The 17,148-nt window shown below is 36.4% G+C and overlaps 6 protein-coding genes across 13 annotated transcripts; 3 read left to right on the top strand and 3 right to left on the bottom strand.

The window, feature by feature from the left end:
* Positions 1 to 446: 446 nt before the first annotated feature.
* Positions 447 to 2,811, top strand: BBX12 (B-box type zinc finger protein with CCT domain-containing protein). 2 transcript variants are annotated; one of them, NM_201860.2, is made up of 4 exons: positions 447 to 1,395; positions 1,625 to 1,774; positions 2,141 to 2,385; positions 2,473 to 2,811. In NM_201860.2, exons 1-4 carry the CDS (start codon positions 679 to 681, stop codon positions 2,564 to 2,566), a joined length of 1,206 nt encoding a protein of 401 aa, NP_973589.1. In that variant the 5' UTR covers positions 447 to 678; the 3' UTR covers positions 2,567 to 2,811. The 2 variants fall into 2 exon arrangements, with proteins under 2 accessions (NP_973589.1, NP_850211.1); NM_179880.2 differs by having other exon boundaries at positions 471 to 1,395; positions 2,138 to 2,385.
* On the bottom strand, positions 2,620 to 7,462 carry AT2G33490 (hydroxyproline-rich glycoprotein family protein). Of its 4 annotated transcripts, NM_001336456.1 has the most exons (12): positions 7,063 to 7,462; positions 6,593 to 6,665; positions 6,226 to 6,300; positions 5,998 to 6,059; positions 5,817 to 5,885; positions 5,609 to 5,637; positions 5,116 to 5,323; positions 4,790 to 5,032; positions 4,378 to 4,431; positions 3,266 to 4,201; positions 2,985 to 3,070; positions 2,620 to 2,805 (listed from the first exon to the last, which is right to left on the bottom strand). In NM_001336456.1, the coding sequence occupies exons 1-11, from the start codon at positions 7,171 to 7,173 to the stop codon at positions 3,059 to 3,061; spliced, it is 1,872 nt and encodes a 623-aa protein (NP_001323890.1). In that variant the 5' UTR covers positions 7,174 to 7,462; the 3' UTR covers positions 2,620 to 2,805; positions 2,985 to 3,058. The 4 variants fall into 4 exon arrangements, with proteins under 4 accessions (NP_001323890.1, NP_180907.2, NP_001323891.1 ...); NM_128909.3 differs by having other exon boundaries at positions 2,620 to 3,070; NM_001336457.1 differs by lacking the exon at positions 2,985 to 3,070.
* An 823-nt stretch (positions 7,463 to 8,285) lies between these two features.
* NAC041 (NAC domain containing protein 41) lies at positions 8,286 to 9,747 on the bottom strand. Of its 3 annotated transcripts, none has more exons than NM_128908.5 (3): positions 9,267 to 9,747; positions 8,936 to 9,189; positions 8,286 to 8,846 (listed from the first exon to the last, which is right to left on the bottom strand). In NM_128908.5, the coding sequence occupies exons 1-3, from the start codon at positions 9,448 to 9,450 to the stop codon at positions 8,478 to 8,480; spliced, it is 807 nt and encodes a 268-aa protein (NP_180906.1). In that variant the 5' UTR covers positions 9,451 to 9,747; the 3' UTR covers positions 8,286 to 8,477. The 3 variants fall into 3 exon arrangements, with proteins under 3 accessions (NP_180906.1, NP_001324909.1, NP_001118435.1); NM_001124963.1 differs by having other exon boundaries at positions 8,323 to 8,840; positions 9,267 to 9,539; NM_001336455.1 differs by having other exon boundaries at positions 8,289 to 8,846; positions 8,936 to 9,699.
* Positions 9,748 to 11,924: 2,177 nt separating this feature from the next.
* Positions 11,925 to 14,369, top strand: GLTP1 (glycolipid transfer protein 1). Of its 2 annotated transcripts, none has more exons than NM_201859.4 (7): positions 11,925 to 12,311; positions 12,756 to 12,892; positions 13,102 to 13,157; positions 13,407 to 13,537; positions 13,632 to 13,767; positions 13,864 to 13,995; positions 14,091 to 14,369. In NM_201859.4, exons 2-7 carry the CDS (start codon positions 12,775 to 12,777, stop codon positions 14,124 to 14,126), a joined length of 609 nt encoding a protein of 202 aa, NP_973588.1. In that variant the 5' UTR covers positions 11,925 to 12,311; positions 12,756 to 12,774; the 3' UTR covers positions 14,127 to 14,369. The 2 variants fall into 2 exon arrangements, with proteins under 2 accessions (NP_973588.1, NP_565766.1); NM_128907.5 differs by having other exon boundaries at positions 12,737 to 12,892.
* Positions 14,370 to 14,759: 390 nt separating this feature from the next.
* RIC1 (ROP-interactive CRIB motif-containing protein 1) lies at positions 14,760 to 16,581 on the top strand. The gene is made up of 5 exons (NM_128906.3): positions 14,760 to 14,972; positions 15,074 to 15,221; positions 15,328 to 15,428; positions 15,518 to 15,596; positions 15,699 to 16,581. Exons 2-5 carry the CDS (start codon positions 15,164 to 15,166, stop codon positions 16,133 to 16,135), a joined length of 675 nt encoding a protein of 224 aa, NP_180904.2. The 5' UTR covers positions 14,760 to 14,972; positions 15,074 to 15,163; the 3' UTR covers positions 16,136 to 16,581.
* Positions 16,069 to 17,146, bottom strand: PRPL28 (Ribosomal L28 family). Its single transcript, NM_128905.3, has 2 exons — positions 16,907 to 17,146; positions 16,069 to 16,577 (listed from the first exon to the last, which is right to left on the bottom strand). Exons 1-2 carry the CDS (start codon positions 17,103 to 17,105, stop codon positions 16,345 to 16,347), a joined length of 432 nt encoding a protein of 143 aa, NP_565765.1. The 5' UTR covers positions 17,106 to 17,146; the 3' UTR covers positions 16,069 to 16,344.
* Positions 17,147 to 17,148: the final 2 nt, after the last annotated feature.

Below are 17,148 nucleotides of genomic sequence, written 5' to 3'. Positions count from 1 at the left end.
GAAAGCAATCTCGTTACCAAGATACCAATGTCAAAAATAGAATGTTGTTATTGACATTCAAAATGACATTGCACAATGTTTCAAGATGTGCTACAACAGAACTTGCAAGATTTTTGGATATTTGGATACTTGGTGTGAATTCATGGCTGGATTTAGGATATGTTCCTAGTATATATATATTGACTTATTTGTTTTCTAAATTGCCAAATAATGATCATCTGGAACGATTTACGAGTTAGTAAACTTCGTACATGTGAAATATTCTCCTTATCGATCATGTCGTTAACATCCTAACGTCCCATCCAAATAATGGGCTTAGAATTGGGCTTAGCAGAAACATGGGCTAAAATCCTTGTGCGTGGATCTGAAAGAAAGGCAGCCAATTAATGTGCCTAAATCCATACACTGTAATGCAGCCAATTATTTCTCAAGTAATTAATTACCTATGTAAATGCAACTTTATTTCCGGTACAACAGTTAGATATTTTCAATTAATGACATCTTCTTCTTCTCCTTTCACTGCAAAACCGAAAGCTTGAGACTTTGAGATTATGTCTATGTCATCTTCTTCTTCTTCCATCGATCACTTCATCACCTTTCGTCATCTTGATCTTATTCTCCACTGTATAAAATCAGCGAGATTTTAAGGGATTGTGAAGGTACCATCTTAAACACAAAATGGGTACTTCTACTACAGAGAGTGTGGTGGCGTGTGAATTTTGCGGCGAGAGAACGGCGGTTCTGTTTTGTAGAGCCGATACGGCGAAGCTTTGTTTGCCTTGTGACCAGCACGTGCACTCGGCGAACCTTCTCTCGAGGAAGCATGTTCGTTCTCAGATCTGTGATAACTGTAGCAAAGAGCCGGTGTCCGTACGTTGCTTCACAGATAATCTCGTATTGTGTCAGGAGTGTGATTGGGATGTTCACGGAAGCTGTTCCTCCTCCGCGACGCATGAACGCTCCGCCGTGGAAGGGTTTTCAGGTTGTCCTTCGGTTTTGGAGCTTGCTGCTGTGTGGGGAATCGATTTAAAGGGTAAGAAGAAAGAAGATGACGAAGACGAATTGACTAAGAATTTTGGGATGGGGTTGGATTCGTGGGGTTCTGGATCTAACATCGTTCAAGAACTGATTGTTCCTTATGATGTGTCTTGCAAAAAGCAAAGCTTTAGCTTTGGGAGGTCTAAGCAGGTAGTGTTTGAACAGCTTGAGTTACTGAAGAGAGGCTTCGTTGAAGGCGAAGGAGAGATTATGGTTCCGGAGGGAATCAATGGCGGAGGAAGCATTTCTCAGCCATCTCCGACGACGTCGTTTACTTCTTTGCTTATGTCTCAAAGTCTTTGTGGTAATGGTATGCAATGGAATGCTACTAATCATAGCACTGGCCAGAACACTCAGGTCCATTTCTCTATCTCTCTCTGGCAATTGATTTTAGGGTTTTAAGTTTGGTCATGTGTTCTTGCTTTTGTGCTTAGAACATGTTACAGTAACTTCAGTTGGATCTTTAGGTCTCCAAATCTGTTAAGTTACCTGTCGGAACGTTGATTATTCTTTCTTGGTTGTCCTAATTAGAGATAAGACTCTGTTTTATGGCCTGGGGTTCACAGTGGAATATACGTTGTTGCAGATATGGGATTTTAACTTGGGACAGTCGAGGAACCCTGATGAACCTAGTCCAGTCGAAACTAAAGGCTCTACTTTCACATTCAACAACGTTACTCATCTCAAGAACGATACCCGAACCACCAATATGAATGCTTTCAAAGAGAGTTACCAGGTATTACATTGTTATTAGGTTTGGAATTGTAAACCATTTTATTTATCTCACAAATTGACAAACACAACGCACATTGCAGAACGTAATTAGAGTTTGTTCTATAGACAATAAACTCCCCCGATCCCTAAATTCAATCCCAAAACACTCCATACCTTAAACATTTGAATATTCCCTCATATATAGCTTAAGTTGGTGACTGATATACTGGTCTGGTAGTAGCTACATCTCATGGGTTTATTTCTATTGGTTAGAACATCTTGGAATGAATGAAACCTGATGTATTTATATCATAATTGATAAGTCAAACTACTATTTTTGGTATATCTTTGTCGGTGAACTGTGATACTTATAAGTAGAATGTAGCAGGAGGATTCCGTCCACTCAACTTCTACCAAGGGACAGGAAACATCTAAGAGCAACAATATTCCTGCTGCCATTCACTCGCATAAAAGTTCTAACGACTCCTGTGGCTTGCATTGCACGGAACATATTGCTATTACTAGTAATAGAGCCACAAGATTGGTGGCGGTAACGAATGCTGATCTAGAGCAGATGGCACAGAACAGAGATAATGCTATGCAGCGGTACAAGGAAAAGAAGAAAACGCGGAGGTAATGATGTTCTCCATTTTTTCTTTTAGTTTCCCTTTTGTAAGTTGATTGTCTTTCGAAATCGCTAATTTGTAATTGCTTCAGCAGATATGATAAGACCATAAGATATGAAACGAGGAAGGCGAGAGCCGAGACCAGGTTGCGTGTTAAGGGCAGATTTGTGAAAGCTACAGATCCTTAGATGTCTCTCCACGTTAGGTTTTACATTTGAGATCCTAAGTTAGGAACTTTTTTTGTTTTTTCTACTTTCAACTACCTTGTAAATGTAAATGATCGATCTTCAGCTGCATAATGTGTGGCCAGATTTTTGTAATTTTTACGTTTAACCTTCTAGAAGCAAAGTTTCTTAACCCAATCAAAAGAAGACAGACTCCACAGAAGTTAAACCCGTAAATCTCGGACGTAAAACATGTCACATCACTGGACAAAAAAAAAAAAAAAAGCTTCGTTGAGTGATAGTAGAAAAACCAAAATTCCTCAGGCAATTATTATTAACTCTGTTTGCCTCTATTTTTGTCATCATTCTCAAAAGGGATCAACTACTATATGTAATATACAACTAAGATCATCCATGAGACTAAAAATTGGAGGATATTTACATATATCTGCAACTATAGGGAATGCCTTCCTCCTACAGTTTTTAGGCAGCTACAAACGTCTTACACCTTACATCTTAAATCCTCCTCTGCAAATTCACCAATTAGAACGTATATCAGCAATTCTAGATTTTACACTTAAGCAGAACTTTGCGGAACACATGAAGGGAACCAAAAATCGGATTGCCCACATCTACTTAAACGTGACACACATGATGACTTTTTTACTCTAAACCACACAAAAAACTAATAGACAGTGAAAAGAAGTAAAATTAATGGTTTACCTCTTGTTTGGACATCATTAGGTGGTCTGCACGTTCGGGAAGAGCCTGTGGCGGTGGATGGATCAATGACATTGGGGTTAAAGGAGGCGAGGGAGTGCCTAACTTTTTAGTGCCCAGACTTGTCTTAGACATATCTAAATCTGATGCTCTAAGGTTGCTAGTAGGTATAGAGAAGCTACGAGTGATTGCAGGTGGTATAGGAAGAGGAGAAGCTGAATTTGTAATAAGAGGTTTACTAAGCAATTGGCTCCTCGAAACCAAGGGAGCTGAATATCCCAATTCCCTAGAGGACTTAGTAGAGCTTCTTGGTGGTGGTCTAGGAAGCTCATGGAGCTCACTTATTTTTGGGGTTGAGACAAATGTAGGGGAAGCAGTTGGAGATGATGACACTTTTGGCAATTTAGAAACTGGATTCCTTGGGATCGGACCAGAGTATAAGTGAGATGTTGTAGAGAGAGGCTTGTTCGGTAACGGTTTACTTGTCAGTGGACCAGAGAAGGATCGTCTCTTGAGTGTACCGAGACGAGAGAACAAGAGTCCATCTGCTAAAGGCGGAGGCAACCGAGATGTATTCTTGTTACTCTCTCTCAGGACTTGTTCTTTCAAGGCTACCATTGATCTTGAGGAAACCTTTGCAGGTCCGCGAGTTTCAAGTGGGGATGAATACCAAATCTGCTTTGTAATTGCCTTTGTAGGATTAGATGACCCCACGTTTTTGTGACCTGGACTTGTAGTAGATGAGGGACTTCTCGTTGTTTCCACAGGAGTTGGCAATGCATAAGTGTTGAATTTCCGTGTCAGAGTTGATCGCATCCGTAACAGCTTTTCTGAAGGAGGAGTTGTGCGGTTCTCGGGAAAAAGTGGTGCTGATTGGCTCACTGCCCTTACATCTCTCCTAAACGAATGAGATTTTCTGTAATTTCCTTCCTCATTTTCCTGGTAAATAAATAAAAAGACAAAGACTGGTAAGAGAGAAATAAATTGGGTGGTTTTCGTGGTAAAGATGAAAGAAATTAAATTCCTTGAACTATGAGCTTCCTGAGAATTTGTCTGCGTCATTTGAAAGGAAAAGCAGAGAAGATGTGATCAAAAATAAAGCATGGTTGTGTTACCTGTGCAGTATATGGTCCTCCAATTTGTGGAAATGTGATGTCTGAGTTACCCAACTGCATGCATTAGGCAAACATTTATTAAGCAAACGGGTTTAAGAAATAAAATAGCACAAGATTCAAATTACTCAAGACTGATAATCTAAACAATTTCAACCGATCTATTTTAAATGGCATTCATCATTCGTCATCTCTAGCAGCAAGTGGTCCAGAAAAAAATGTTCTTCTCCATATGACCTTTTTGTTGATAAAAGATTCAAATTGCTTCCTGTATTAACCTCATTTATAATTTCTTAGGTCACCTTTGGGAGAAACATTGGAACATCGAATATCACTATTCTATTAGTGATAACCAATGCACTAAAAAGGATAAACAGGAAATATCATCAGAACCGTAAACATATGAAACCATCACCTCTGAGGAGCCACCAGCTGAAGAATCCGCATCTTGGTCCTTGTCATTAACTCTATATTCAAAACTCAACTCTCCATCATCATGCACCTCAGAACCATCGTTCTCATTGTTTTCAATTTCATCATCCCCGTCATCATCTTCTAATCCGCTGAAATGGTAATCAATATGCTGTGACTCGGTTACCATCTGTACATGTGGGTCCACTTCTTCAAGGGAACTAAGAGCCTTCTTGAAGAAGCATAACTGCAAAACCACACAAAAAAGTGATATCAACAGAGTGCTCTGGTGATCGAAACAGAAAGATGAAAAACAGCCCAAGATGAAACCTGTGCTGCATGGTGCCTTGCTGCCTGAGTCAAAAGACTACGTGTTTGCCCTTGTTTCAGGGATTTTAAACGGAAAACAAATAAAGTCGTCTCGTTTTCATAATCATCATGAGCTTCTTGTAGTTGCTGTGGCGAAAAAGTTTCTCCTTTCCCACCCTTTGATCTCCCTTTCTCTCTTTGTCTTGTAAGCATGCCTTCATAAACATTCCTGAAAGGTAAGAGTTCCATGAATAATTGAATAAAATACTTTTTGCCCACTAAGATATAAGGACATGTTGATAGGAGGAGATAATTTAATAACTATGGAACGGTAATCCCCTCATGAGGCCAATCAGATTTCTGCAAAACTCATGTATCTCTAAAAACTGAACAAAATATAGGTGTAACGTTAAGTTCTTTATTTCAATTATAGTAAGGTAATACATTTAAGATATTATTTCATGTCTCACTAATAGGTGTTGAGAAATGAATAAGAAGATGAGGCAAGAAAAACCTTTTCTCATCACAAAGCCGCTGCATCTCCTGCATAAACCACCACTAAAACACATTATTATCGTCGCTTGAAAGGGCTGAATCAGCAAGCTTATCAAACAACGCTTAAAAATCTCGTTCTGTCAACATGGAAGTTCATTTATACGCAGCAAGGATGGGCCATTCTGACAATTTGCGAAAGTAAATAGATATGGCAGATTTGAACAAACCTCAACTATGCGGAGTTCATTTAGAAGTGACTCTGAGGGGATTGTGATTGTTTGAAAAATATGAGAACGCTGAATAAACAATATAAATAGTTAATTGATTTTTCTTTGGTGGTTAGACAAAGGAAAACTCAGTTGGAAAATATTAAACCAGTTCAGTTTGTACCAGATCTCAAAAACTCACATATTTATCAACAAGTTTTTGCAATTCAAACTGCAACTTTCCCAGCATAATCAACACTCTACCTGCATAAGAATAAGAGAAGCAAAATGTTTCTTATCAGAAATGTGTAGAAAACTTGGAAAAGGGATAAACGCACAAACTGTCGGTTTCAAATGTTTAAACATTAAGATGAGATATAATATGATATCTTTAACGAATCTGTTTGACAAAGACTCAAAAAATTCTTACCACTTTCTTCATCATCATTTAGCGCAGTTTTCTCAAGAAGACAAGCACCTAGTTCTCGCAAAGATTCAGAAAATTCTGCAAGCAAACGAAATCTGCAAATGATAAGAATATATATTTATTAACAAGAAGATGTTTCTCTCCATAAATTGGGATGCAAGAGATTCACTCAAGAGTTATAACTGAAGGTTCAATACAGTTCAATAATAGACCTATGCGTTTGAACCAGTAAAATGAGAATGCAAAACTACAAGTATTAAATCTAAACTTAAGAATACATCAAACTGAAAAACCACCATTCTGAATAGTAAAGTTATGAAGTTAGCTGGGTTACTTTTATCCGAACAAAGGAAAAGGAACAATAGATTACCATAAGCACTATTGGCAGTAGCAGCAGCGGCATTGAGCAAGCTATCATAGCAATCTCTCATGTCTTCTACGTCCTGCGAAAATAACAAACAAGCTAAACAATGTGAGACCAGTTACATCAACATCTCATTAATCTCATCGTAAAACAGAGAGCAGTAAATTGAAACACCTAAGCACCTTCCACCTTTCAATTAGGTTGGTCAAGTGAAAGAGACGATCTAACTTAACCAGATAAAGAAAACGTAAAAGCTACAGAGAAGCTCAGATTAAATCGAGGAAGCTCTAGATCCACCACAATTTTCGTGAATATCTGAATCATCACCGTTTCCTAAATCATTGTCACTAAACTTAAATTGGAAACTAATTCCACCTAGAGCGACGATATGATTGAGAATCGCCTCATCATCAAACAGCTAACAACGAAAAAACGAAAACAGTCCAAATTCGAATTGGTGAGATAGAGATTGGTACCTGAGAAGCTTGGGCAAGCTCATCTTTCTGAACCAGAGCTCGAAGATCTCTCCGGTCTTTAGATTCATGCTTGTGAAGCACACCTCGTAACCGTCGGAGAGAGGTTTTCATTGCCGGAAACGCTATTTCTCCGGCGAATCAAGGAAAATCGAAAAACGACGACAAAGAATGGGCAAGTAGGTAGATGATCGATTCGTCTCCTTTCTCCAACTACGCCATTTTCAACAACGTATGAAAAAAACCCTAATAATAATGCCAGGAAAAAATCAAAACCAGAGGAAAAAAGAACAGAGAGAAATTTAGAAAAATAAAAAAGCGATTGTTTTAGAGGAAAAGTTAAGGCTTTGATCCTTGACTTCGTCGTCTCTTTGATTCTCTTTCGTCCTTTTTATCAATTTTCTTTTTGGGATCATATTATTCTCGCTTATAATTACGTCAGCAAGTGCAATTAATGATGGCAGCAAATGGTTTAGGCTTTTGAATATTACAATAATTACTCCATTTACATTAGAGTTTTATCAAACCGATTCATTCTTAATCAATCTGAAAATCAAACTATAAAAGTAAGTTTCAATCAAACCGAAAAAAAAATAAAAAAAATTTGAAGATCAAAGATATGTTTAACTAAAACCAAAATCATACTAAATTGTCTATGTTATATTAATATTCCTTTATTTGATTTTTTGGAATTTTAAATGAGATGATGTTTTCGACTTCCATTGCAAAATTATCTAGTTTATTATTGATTTTGGGTGATTTATATTTGATAAATTATTTTATATTGGTTGAATCGGATATAGATAGATAATCAATGATGTTTTAGTTAAAAATAAACAAAAATTAATTGATTTGTTAATTTGTGCCAAAACTAAAATATTAATTTACCTTTAAACCAATTTATTCTAACCTTTTACTAATTTATTTCAACCAGACATGAGAGTTTTCTTATCAATGTTGTGATCTTTTACAGTATGGGTAAAAAAGTGTTGTCCAAAAACTTAGAAACAACCCAACAATTGAAAGAAATAATCATTATGCATTTTCTATTTTTAACATATAATGCTTTTTCAGATATCAAAATAAATGAATTTGTGTTGTTTGGGTATATGATTTTTTCTATAAAAAAATGTTCCACATTTTTTTTTTGTAAGAGTGATCTTTAATGTAGTGTTAGTCTCTGATTTGATTGCTTGAATTGTTAGCTAGATGGTTGGTCCTTGTTGTTAATTGACACTCATTAACAAATTAGATATTTGATCAACCAGTTTTCAATATTTGATACAATTAGATAAGCTATAAAATATGGCTATTAATTACCAAAACCAAGAAAGACTCCTGGATTGCATAATTAACTTTGGAAACAATCATAATCTAATTTATTAAAGTTAATAGAAGTTGTTCCCAAGTTTGTTAATCTATAGAAACAAACAAAACTTATTTTCCCGATAACTGATTTCTTGACGATTATCATTAGAAGATGTGTGAGTTAAAGCACTTGAGCAAACAGACGACGAAGAAGTCGAAGAAGAGCAACAACAACAAGTAGCAGGAGTCAAATTCAAATCACAGCATCTTCTTCTCCTTCTCTTTTTCTTCGTGTCTTTTCTCATAAAGTCATAAAATATGGGACAAGTACTCTTCTTGTTCTCCTCCTCACGTTCTCTCTCTGTCTCTGTCTCTTTCTCATTCTCCACCTCTTCTTTCTCATCTTCTTTCCTCTTACTATTACTATTGCTTCTCTTCTTCAAGAACACTCTACACAAAACCCAATTCATGTTCTGTCCCTTTTAAAAACACATTAAAATACACTTTTTAGCCAAGTTTTTATCCAACTGATTGATGAATCTAATTTATTTGAATTTGATTCTCTTACATATAATGAATCTTGTTGTGAATCAACAAGACGATATTCATGAAGAACCCAGTTAGTTCTTGTTCCGTTTGGTGGTTTACCTTTGTAGAAAACAAGAGTTTTCTTCATCCCCACGACAAGCTTCTTCTTACCGATCTGCTTATCGAGACCAGTCGCTTTCCAATAACCCGAACCGGTAGACCGGTTCGACCGGTTTCCGTTCGGGTATTTAGCTTCCCTCGTGCTAAAAAAATACATCTCTGATTCACAATCACCTGTGATCATCATGCATATACACCATCAAATATTGAATTTGAATGAAACCCTAGAGTAGATTTTTCAATTTCTGTACCTGGTAAATCCCATGGATCGGATTTACAAACATCGGTTTCCGGTATTACAGAAGCTGGTAAGGGTAAACCGGTTACTTTTCGACGTAAATATTGAACCACTAGCTCTTCATCGGTCGGGTGAAATCGGAACCCTGGTGGTAATCTAAGTACTCCTCTGTTTTTAATAGAGCTCCTCTTCTCCATCTATCTTTTTAATGTTTGAACCGTAGAAAGAGAGACGAAAGAAGATGAGAGATTATTGAAAATGGAGAGGTAAAGTTTGGCTTATTTTATAGCAATGATAATGGGGTTGATATCGTATAATATTCGAAATACTTTTTCTTTTGAGCCATGTCGTAATGAATTGAATTTGGTAGCTTTACTATTTTAGAGTAGGGTATTGCTCTCTTTTTAATAATGTTTTTGGCACATAAAAAATTGTTTAAACTAAAACAAATACTATAACATTTTCTTTAAAGATGTGATCACCATATATATAACAAGACCTCATGAGTTTTTTTTTTTTTTTTTTTTTTGTATCAATGTTAAGTACTTATACTATTTTCACAAGTTTTTTACCGAAGTTACAGCGAAATACAAATTACATAAAAGATCAAAAACTAAGTAAAACAACAAAACTACATCACAACACAAACACCAGGGAGTACAAGCAAAAACTCAACGAGTAGAGTCTCCGGAAAAAAACATTACTGATTCTGAACCGCTCGGACATCTTGTCCTGAGCTATCTTGTCCTGAGACACTAATGTTTGCTAACCAACGACTTCCACCCTTGAATCACATAGTGTGAGGTAAACAAATTAGAGATCATGTTCATTCATTATGCATCAACAATTAACACACCTCATAACACATAGATAACACGACTAATATATTAGTAATTTTTAGTATTAACGATCGTTAACAATATTATTAGAAGATTAAGTTAGTTTGTAGTTATGGCATATGTCGTATATGTGCTACGACCAATCGTAGACAAAGATGCGTATGCAACTGGATTTCGATTATTCAATTAAAAGAGATGTGATTTCATGGGGTCCATGAAAGTGACAAATGCCCTGCAGATTCCTCTACTCCATCGCATGGTCCAATCATCTTTTCCTAATCCAGATAATAAATTACATAACCCTGTTATTTGGTAAACACTTTTAGCGTATATGTTTATATTTTTTTCTTTCTTCTTTTTGTCAACCATTATAAGTATGGGTTTCTAAACCAACACGTTATTGAATCTATATAGTCTTACGTAAAACGAAAGAAAAGAAATTCCAAAACGGTTGGCTTCCTACAACAATTTATTTATAGGAGATGAAATTGAATTGACGTGCTTTCATCAAGTCTTTCCATTTCTGTTCTACGACTTGCTAATATACCTAGCTACATGGCATTTTAATTGTGTTATAGTTTTTATATTTGATTGGTGAATGAATCTATAAAAAGAAAAGCTCATGTTATACTCGCAAAACGTCTTTTAAGAGATGTGATTAATTCAGGAGCTCAAACAAGTTGCCAGGTATTTTTTTTGATAAAGGGTATAACAAATTGTCAAGTTGCAATAACTTAAGAGAGCAAAAGTGGTAATGTTGTAGAAGAACTTAACAAGCTAAACAAGTAAAAGATGCAATTAGGTAAATGCGTAAATCGCAAGGAGAATGGAGAAGTCAAGAGGGCATTTAGTTGCTTCTAAAGCGACTTTCAATTGCTTTGTCCCACTATAGATCTCCTCCACATTAACTTCATTTGTCTCACACACTTTTCCGTACACACCTCCTAATCTCACAAAAGACTAAATTGCCTCTAATACAATTCAAAGACCACGAATGAGAAAATCACATACTAAGTGGTACAAAAGAAGCGTGATTAGTGCGGAACATAAAGAATTACTCGTACGAATGACGACTATAACAAAACAGCAGCGGATATAGAAACTAAGTTTTGTTGTGTTCAAACATAATTTATTTATCAACAAGTGAATACTATATAATTTAACATACGGTTAATGTAGTTGAATCGTATCGTACATTAGTGTACAACTTTTATGTAGAATACCAAATACAATGGGTTAGTTTGGCATTAAAGGTAGGGCCCAAAGGAGGGACAATGGGAGACTTCAACAAATGCCGGTTGCGTGAGGAGAAGGTAAAGGTCATGTCTCTTGTCCAAATAATACAATGTGGATTTGTCGTCAACGAAATCCATATCGACTTTTTTTTTTTTTTTTTTTCTCTTCCATATGTTCTTGTTGTATGTCTCAACATAATATTATTTTTAGTTGCGGTCAATAATTGGGTTGTAGAGAAAGTTACGAAAAATGAAAATTACATGTCAAGAAATGATACTTTACTTGCTCATACTTGTTACTCACTCGGCTTGTTAAGCTTTATTGTGATAGTCAATTACTCGTTTATATTTCTACTAATCCAGGATATTTCTACTAATCCAGGTTATTACAATTTCACAAAATATTATCAAAGTGAACTATCATTTTATTTGAGTTACGGTCTTAATTAGATGAAAACAAACCAACCCCTAGAATCTATGGATAATGAACTAACATGCTAAAGTTTTGACCAAGCGATTGGAAAATCAACAAACGAAATGGAAACTATTATGTGGCAATACTCGAGTACTATAGACCCAACTGACCCGACATAATCTCTTCACTTTTTATTTTGTTATCTAAAAAAATTCGGTATAAAGCCTTGTTTGGTTTCAAATTTTATCCACTTGAGAATCTCATATATCAAGATGAAACACCTACAACAACAAATGTAACTTCATATGTCAGGACCGGTCCGCAGGACAAGCATGTAATAAAACTGTGTGTTTTCTACATTTTCTATGAAATGGGTGTAATTGAAAGATACTAAATGTTAGGGCTTTTCAGAAACTTCCGTTACGTTTTAGGCGTTTAACACAATTATTATTTTCTAAAACGAGAGCCGTTTAAAGAGAAAGAGAAATTTCTAACTCCAGAGAGCGAAGAACACAATCCCAGAGTAGCAGAATCTGATCCATCCCACCTTTTTCAATTCTCAGGCAAAGGTACGATCTTTCTCCTTCCCCGTTAGAGATCAGCCTTAGATTCGTCATTCTCGTCCATTGAATCAATAGATCTCGAATAATTGTCTTGTTTTATTGTTTCTTCTCACGCTGTTTTGATGCTCTTGCTTGATTGGTGGATCCAATTGAAATTAGATCTCTGTATCGATTCGGTTGATGCCATTTTTATGATTCTTGTTCTGGATTTCCACTGTAATGGAGCTGATTTAAATAGTTCTATATCTGCATGTGTAGAGAGATTGTTGGCTGTTTCAATTTTCCTTATGGAGCTGACTCATTTTTACAAAGTGACTTTCATGTTTGATTCAATTCATTACCTTTTTGCTTGAGTTAATGTGTTTCTCAGTGTTGTTCATGTTGTTTCTCAGTTTTGGGTTTGTTTAATGTTGATTATCTTCATTCTTCAGTGTTTGATCTCATATTCAGATAAGTCAAACTTGAAAAAATGGAAGGGACTGTGTTCACGCCTTGTTTGGAAGGAATGAAGCATGTCAAATCTGATCAAGGCGAGATGCTTACTAAGCCATTTTTAGAGCTTTGCAAGACCATCTTGCCTGTTATAGGTAATAAAGGGAGAAGCTTTTTCTAATTGTTTCTTTGTCTGTCTTAATACTTTTAATGAGGTTATTGACATTTGTTATTGTGATTGTTCCTTGTTCTTCAAAACTTCGAAGTTCACGTATAGCTTGTGATTGTTCATTTTTCCTATGTAACACAAATGTTGTGTTTCCTACATGATGACTTCATTTTTCTGTGGTTATCTATTTTCCAGATAAATTTGGAGCTGCTATGACTCTCGTGAAATCTGACATTGGTGGCAACATAACGGTAAAAAATGCATTGTCTGCCCCTTTGATAATCGAATAGCACAAATCTATTTTACATTCACAGTACAAACTACTGACAAAAATGCATTGTCTGCCCCTTTTCTCGCTCTTCTTAGATTGTAATGTGTACCTCTGATGGCGGAGAATAGGCTAGTGAAAATGTCCTGTAGACTGTAGTAGTGATATGACCTCTCTGTATTGGATTATTGTCTTCTTACAATATAACTTTATTGGTCCGTCTCTTGTGTAGAGGTTGGAGAAGAACTACTTATCTGATCCCGACAAGTTCAAGTACTTGTACACCTTTGTTCAAGTCGAAATTGAGTCTAAGATAGCAAAAGGATCGTCTAGCTGTACAAACGGTCTTCTCTGGTTAACCAGGTAAACGATGACAACATGTCAACAATACACACCTTTATTTCGAAGAGAGCAGCTTCTCAAAACCATATATATCACCTATGAGTGAATCTTTCAGAGCAATGGATTTCTTAGTGGAGCTGTTCCGAAACTTGGTAGCACATCAAGACTGGTCAATGCCACAAGCTTGTGCTGACTCATACCAAAAAACACTCAAGAAATGGCACGGATGGCTCGCCAGCTCTACCTTCTCTGTATGTACTCACTAGTGCTTCTCTGTGTAATCAGCATATTCTGCAAACCAATCTCATTTTGATTTCCTGAGACACGGTAAACTTTGTTTTTATCAGATGGCTTTAAAGCTAGCTCCGGACAGGAAGAAGTTCATGGATGTCATATCTGGTTCTGGTAACATCCAAGCCGACATGGAAAGGTTTTGTGCTGAGTTTGGTCCGTTTCTTCATGATAATCATAAGTTTCTGGTAAACAAAGACTTTAAAAACTTTTGAGTCTTTACACTTTCTTCAATTTCATCACACAGGCTTTGATTATTTTGTTCTTGTTTTCTTTTTGGCAGGCTAGCGTCGGTATGGATGACATGAAAGCTTCTTAAGTCATCATATGATTATCGCCGGTATCAAATCTTCTTTGCCGGAATCTTTGTCTGTTTTAACTTTTCTCCTTCCAATTATAGAACCTCCAAAAAGAAACAGAATAATGTGTTGGTTTCTATCTGAATGTTCACTTTATATTACAAGTTATAACATACGAATCAATCTTATCAACTCTTCTTGTTAATGTTTGTTATGAAAACTTGAATCTTTCTTTTCATAATCTAAGAAATTTATTTTCAAAATATTTCACATAACATAATAATGTTTAACTTGTTAAAAAATAATGTAAAGTCTTTAAGATAGTAAATCTCATGCTTCAAAGTTCAAACCATTTTGCTTACTATTGCAAAATCTCTCAATTATTATCTTAGTATTCAGATATCACATTTTTCAGTATTTGCAATCTATGCAATTTCTCTAAATAATACTTTATACTATCTTAGATTTCATTAGAGTATGTTTATTAGTAAAATAAGAAATTGGTGTGGTCGTGTCTCCTTCCATTCGACCCGGAAAATCCTCTTGACAACTTGTTTCCCAAAGGAGGGTTCCCTTTGATAATAGCTCTACGTTGCCTCCATTACCAATCAACAATCTAATTATAAAATTATCTGTTAATTACAACTATGAAAATATTTCTTTCTTTTCTAAATTTTTTTATCCTCTGTTAAAACAACAACAAAACTTAGTGCTCTTCCTCTTCTTCTTTTTGGTCTGTTGATCTTTAACCAATAACTCCTCGGAGATCTCTCGATCCTTCTCTCTCTCCCTCCCTCCCTCTCTCTCTCTCTTCAAAACATTTCAACATTTTTTTTTCTCGTCAAGAGAAAATCCATGCGTTCAAGGTTTAAGTCTTCAGATTTCGTTATATTCTCTGTTGTTTTTTTGTTTGTGCCTTACAACTTTTTTCTTGATTTGTTCTTCGTTTTCTTTTTCTGCATGTTAGGTTTACGGTAACGATCGTCAAATCTTGAACCACAAAGGTTGTATCCGGCGTGTGGATACACATTAGCCGGAACCAACCCTTTATAGACCAATGGCGACGACAATGAAGGGTCTTCTTAAGGGCCTTCGTTACATTACTCAGATTTTTGGTGAGTCTCATTCATTTTCCCCATAAACATGAAAAAAATGAAAAATCATTTGTGTTTCTTGTGTCAAAAGTCAAATTACATGGTGGATGTAATTATTCTATTGCAGATGAAGAGAAAGAGCAGGAGATGCAGATAGGATTTCCGACCGATGTAAAGCATGTTGCCCACATTGGCTCCGACGGTCCAACCAACACCACACCAAGCTGGGTAAGATCATACGTACATTTATACGTATTTTCATACATGTCACACGTATCTGTGCTCATTATTGTTTTTTTATGGGACAAAAACTGCAGATGAATGACTTTAAAACTCAAGAACATGAGAAAGGTCAAGTCGTTTCCAGGGGAAATTCCAACAAATACAACCCGCAAGGTTAGTTATTTTTGCAAAGTGTGTTTTTCCTTTTCCCTTAAAGTGTTAAGCTTTGAGGAACAAATCTGGATTGGTTCGAGGAATTGATGTGTATCTCAATAGGGACGAACCAACGTGGAGCCGGGCTAAAAGAGTTACTGCCTTCGAACACAAACGAGAAACCGAAACAGAAAACAAGGCGGAAACCCGGAGGAGCAGCTTCTCCAAATCATAACGGGTCTCCGCCTAGAAAAAGTAGCGGAAATGCTGCATCATCAGATGAACCATCAAAGCATTCAAGACATAACCGAAGCGCACACGGGTCAACAGACTCATCGAATGATCAAGAACCATCAGTTCGCAGAAGGCGTGGTGGTATCCCGGCTCCAGACACAGAAGTTCCTAATCAAATACCTGATGGTTCAGCTCCTCCACGGAAGGCTACATCGCGTCCTAGGAAACTAAAAGGATCATCAGCAGGAGGAGAAGGTTCGATTAAGAAGTCTTCAAAAGGAAAACCCGAGAATTCAGTTGATACAACCTGTAACGATATTATCTGAGAAACATAAACAAAACCATGAAATGTATTATTTGAGCCACCTGCAAGTGAGAGTTTGTTTTCGTTTCTCTTTAAAGTCTTTTCTTGACAGTGTCTGATACAACAACTCAGAGATTCCATTGATACTTACCAAAATCTAGAAAGGAAATGTACGAGTACTGCAAAAGGAGAAGCAAGAAATGTATATAATAAACTTTGCGATCATCATATCTATTTCTTGCGAAGATCAATGCCGGCTTTCTTGGCAACAGCGTCGAGTCCGTTCTTCTCAATGGTCTTCAAAGCCTTAGTTGATAAACGAAGTTTGACAAAACGTTTGCCAGCTTCCCACCAAACTCTCTTGTATTGTAAGTTGACGAATTGCAACTTCTTGGTCTTGTGGTTAGAGAATGAAACTTTGTTTGCTCTGTTTGCTTTCTTCCCAGTAAAAGGGCAGATTCTACCTGACATTTTGGAAAACAAAAACACAGTTTCAAGAAAAAAGGAGCAAATTGCCCAATGCTCAGAATCATATAAATGTGGTCAATTTTGGAGAATTTTTTTAACATAACATCAAATTCAAAGGAAAAGTTTAATACGAGAAATTATGCTACGGGTTTTAAATACACTGCTCATTTTCATATCTAAAAGCAAAGACATAGTTCCAGACAATTCAACACAAGCTTGCTAACTCAGAGATTCGAAATTCGACATGAATAAAACGAAAGCAAGATAAATTTAGTACGCCAATGCATTCGACTAAACCCTAAGAGAAAGGGAAAAGGGGAATTACGTGCGACGATTGGCTGAATCCCGGGGAACGAAGGAAGGGAGATACGGTTGATGACGTCACTGGGAGTATATGAGATTCTTAAGCCGCTGAGCTGGGAGGTGAGGAATCCAAGCTCCTTTGAAGTCACGGTTGACTTGGTCATGGACTTGGCTGATGAGGTCATTCGTAGCCAAGCGCCTTGTGTCGCCATTGTCGTCATTTTTGGTTGCTGTTACTTCTGCTTCGAAGGAGGATTTGGATAA

The sequence above is a fragment of the Arabidopsis thaliana genome, chromosome 2 (genome assembly GCF_000001735.4).
Source record: "Arabidopsis thaliana chromosome 2, partial sequence".
Taxonomy (NCBI): Eukaryota; Viridiplantae; Streptophyta; class Magnoliopsida; order Brassicales; family Brassicaceae; genus Arabidopsis; species Arabidopsis thaliana.
This window is presented reverse-complemented; position numbering and strand designations above follow the sequence as displayed.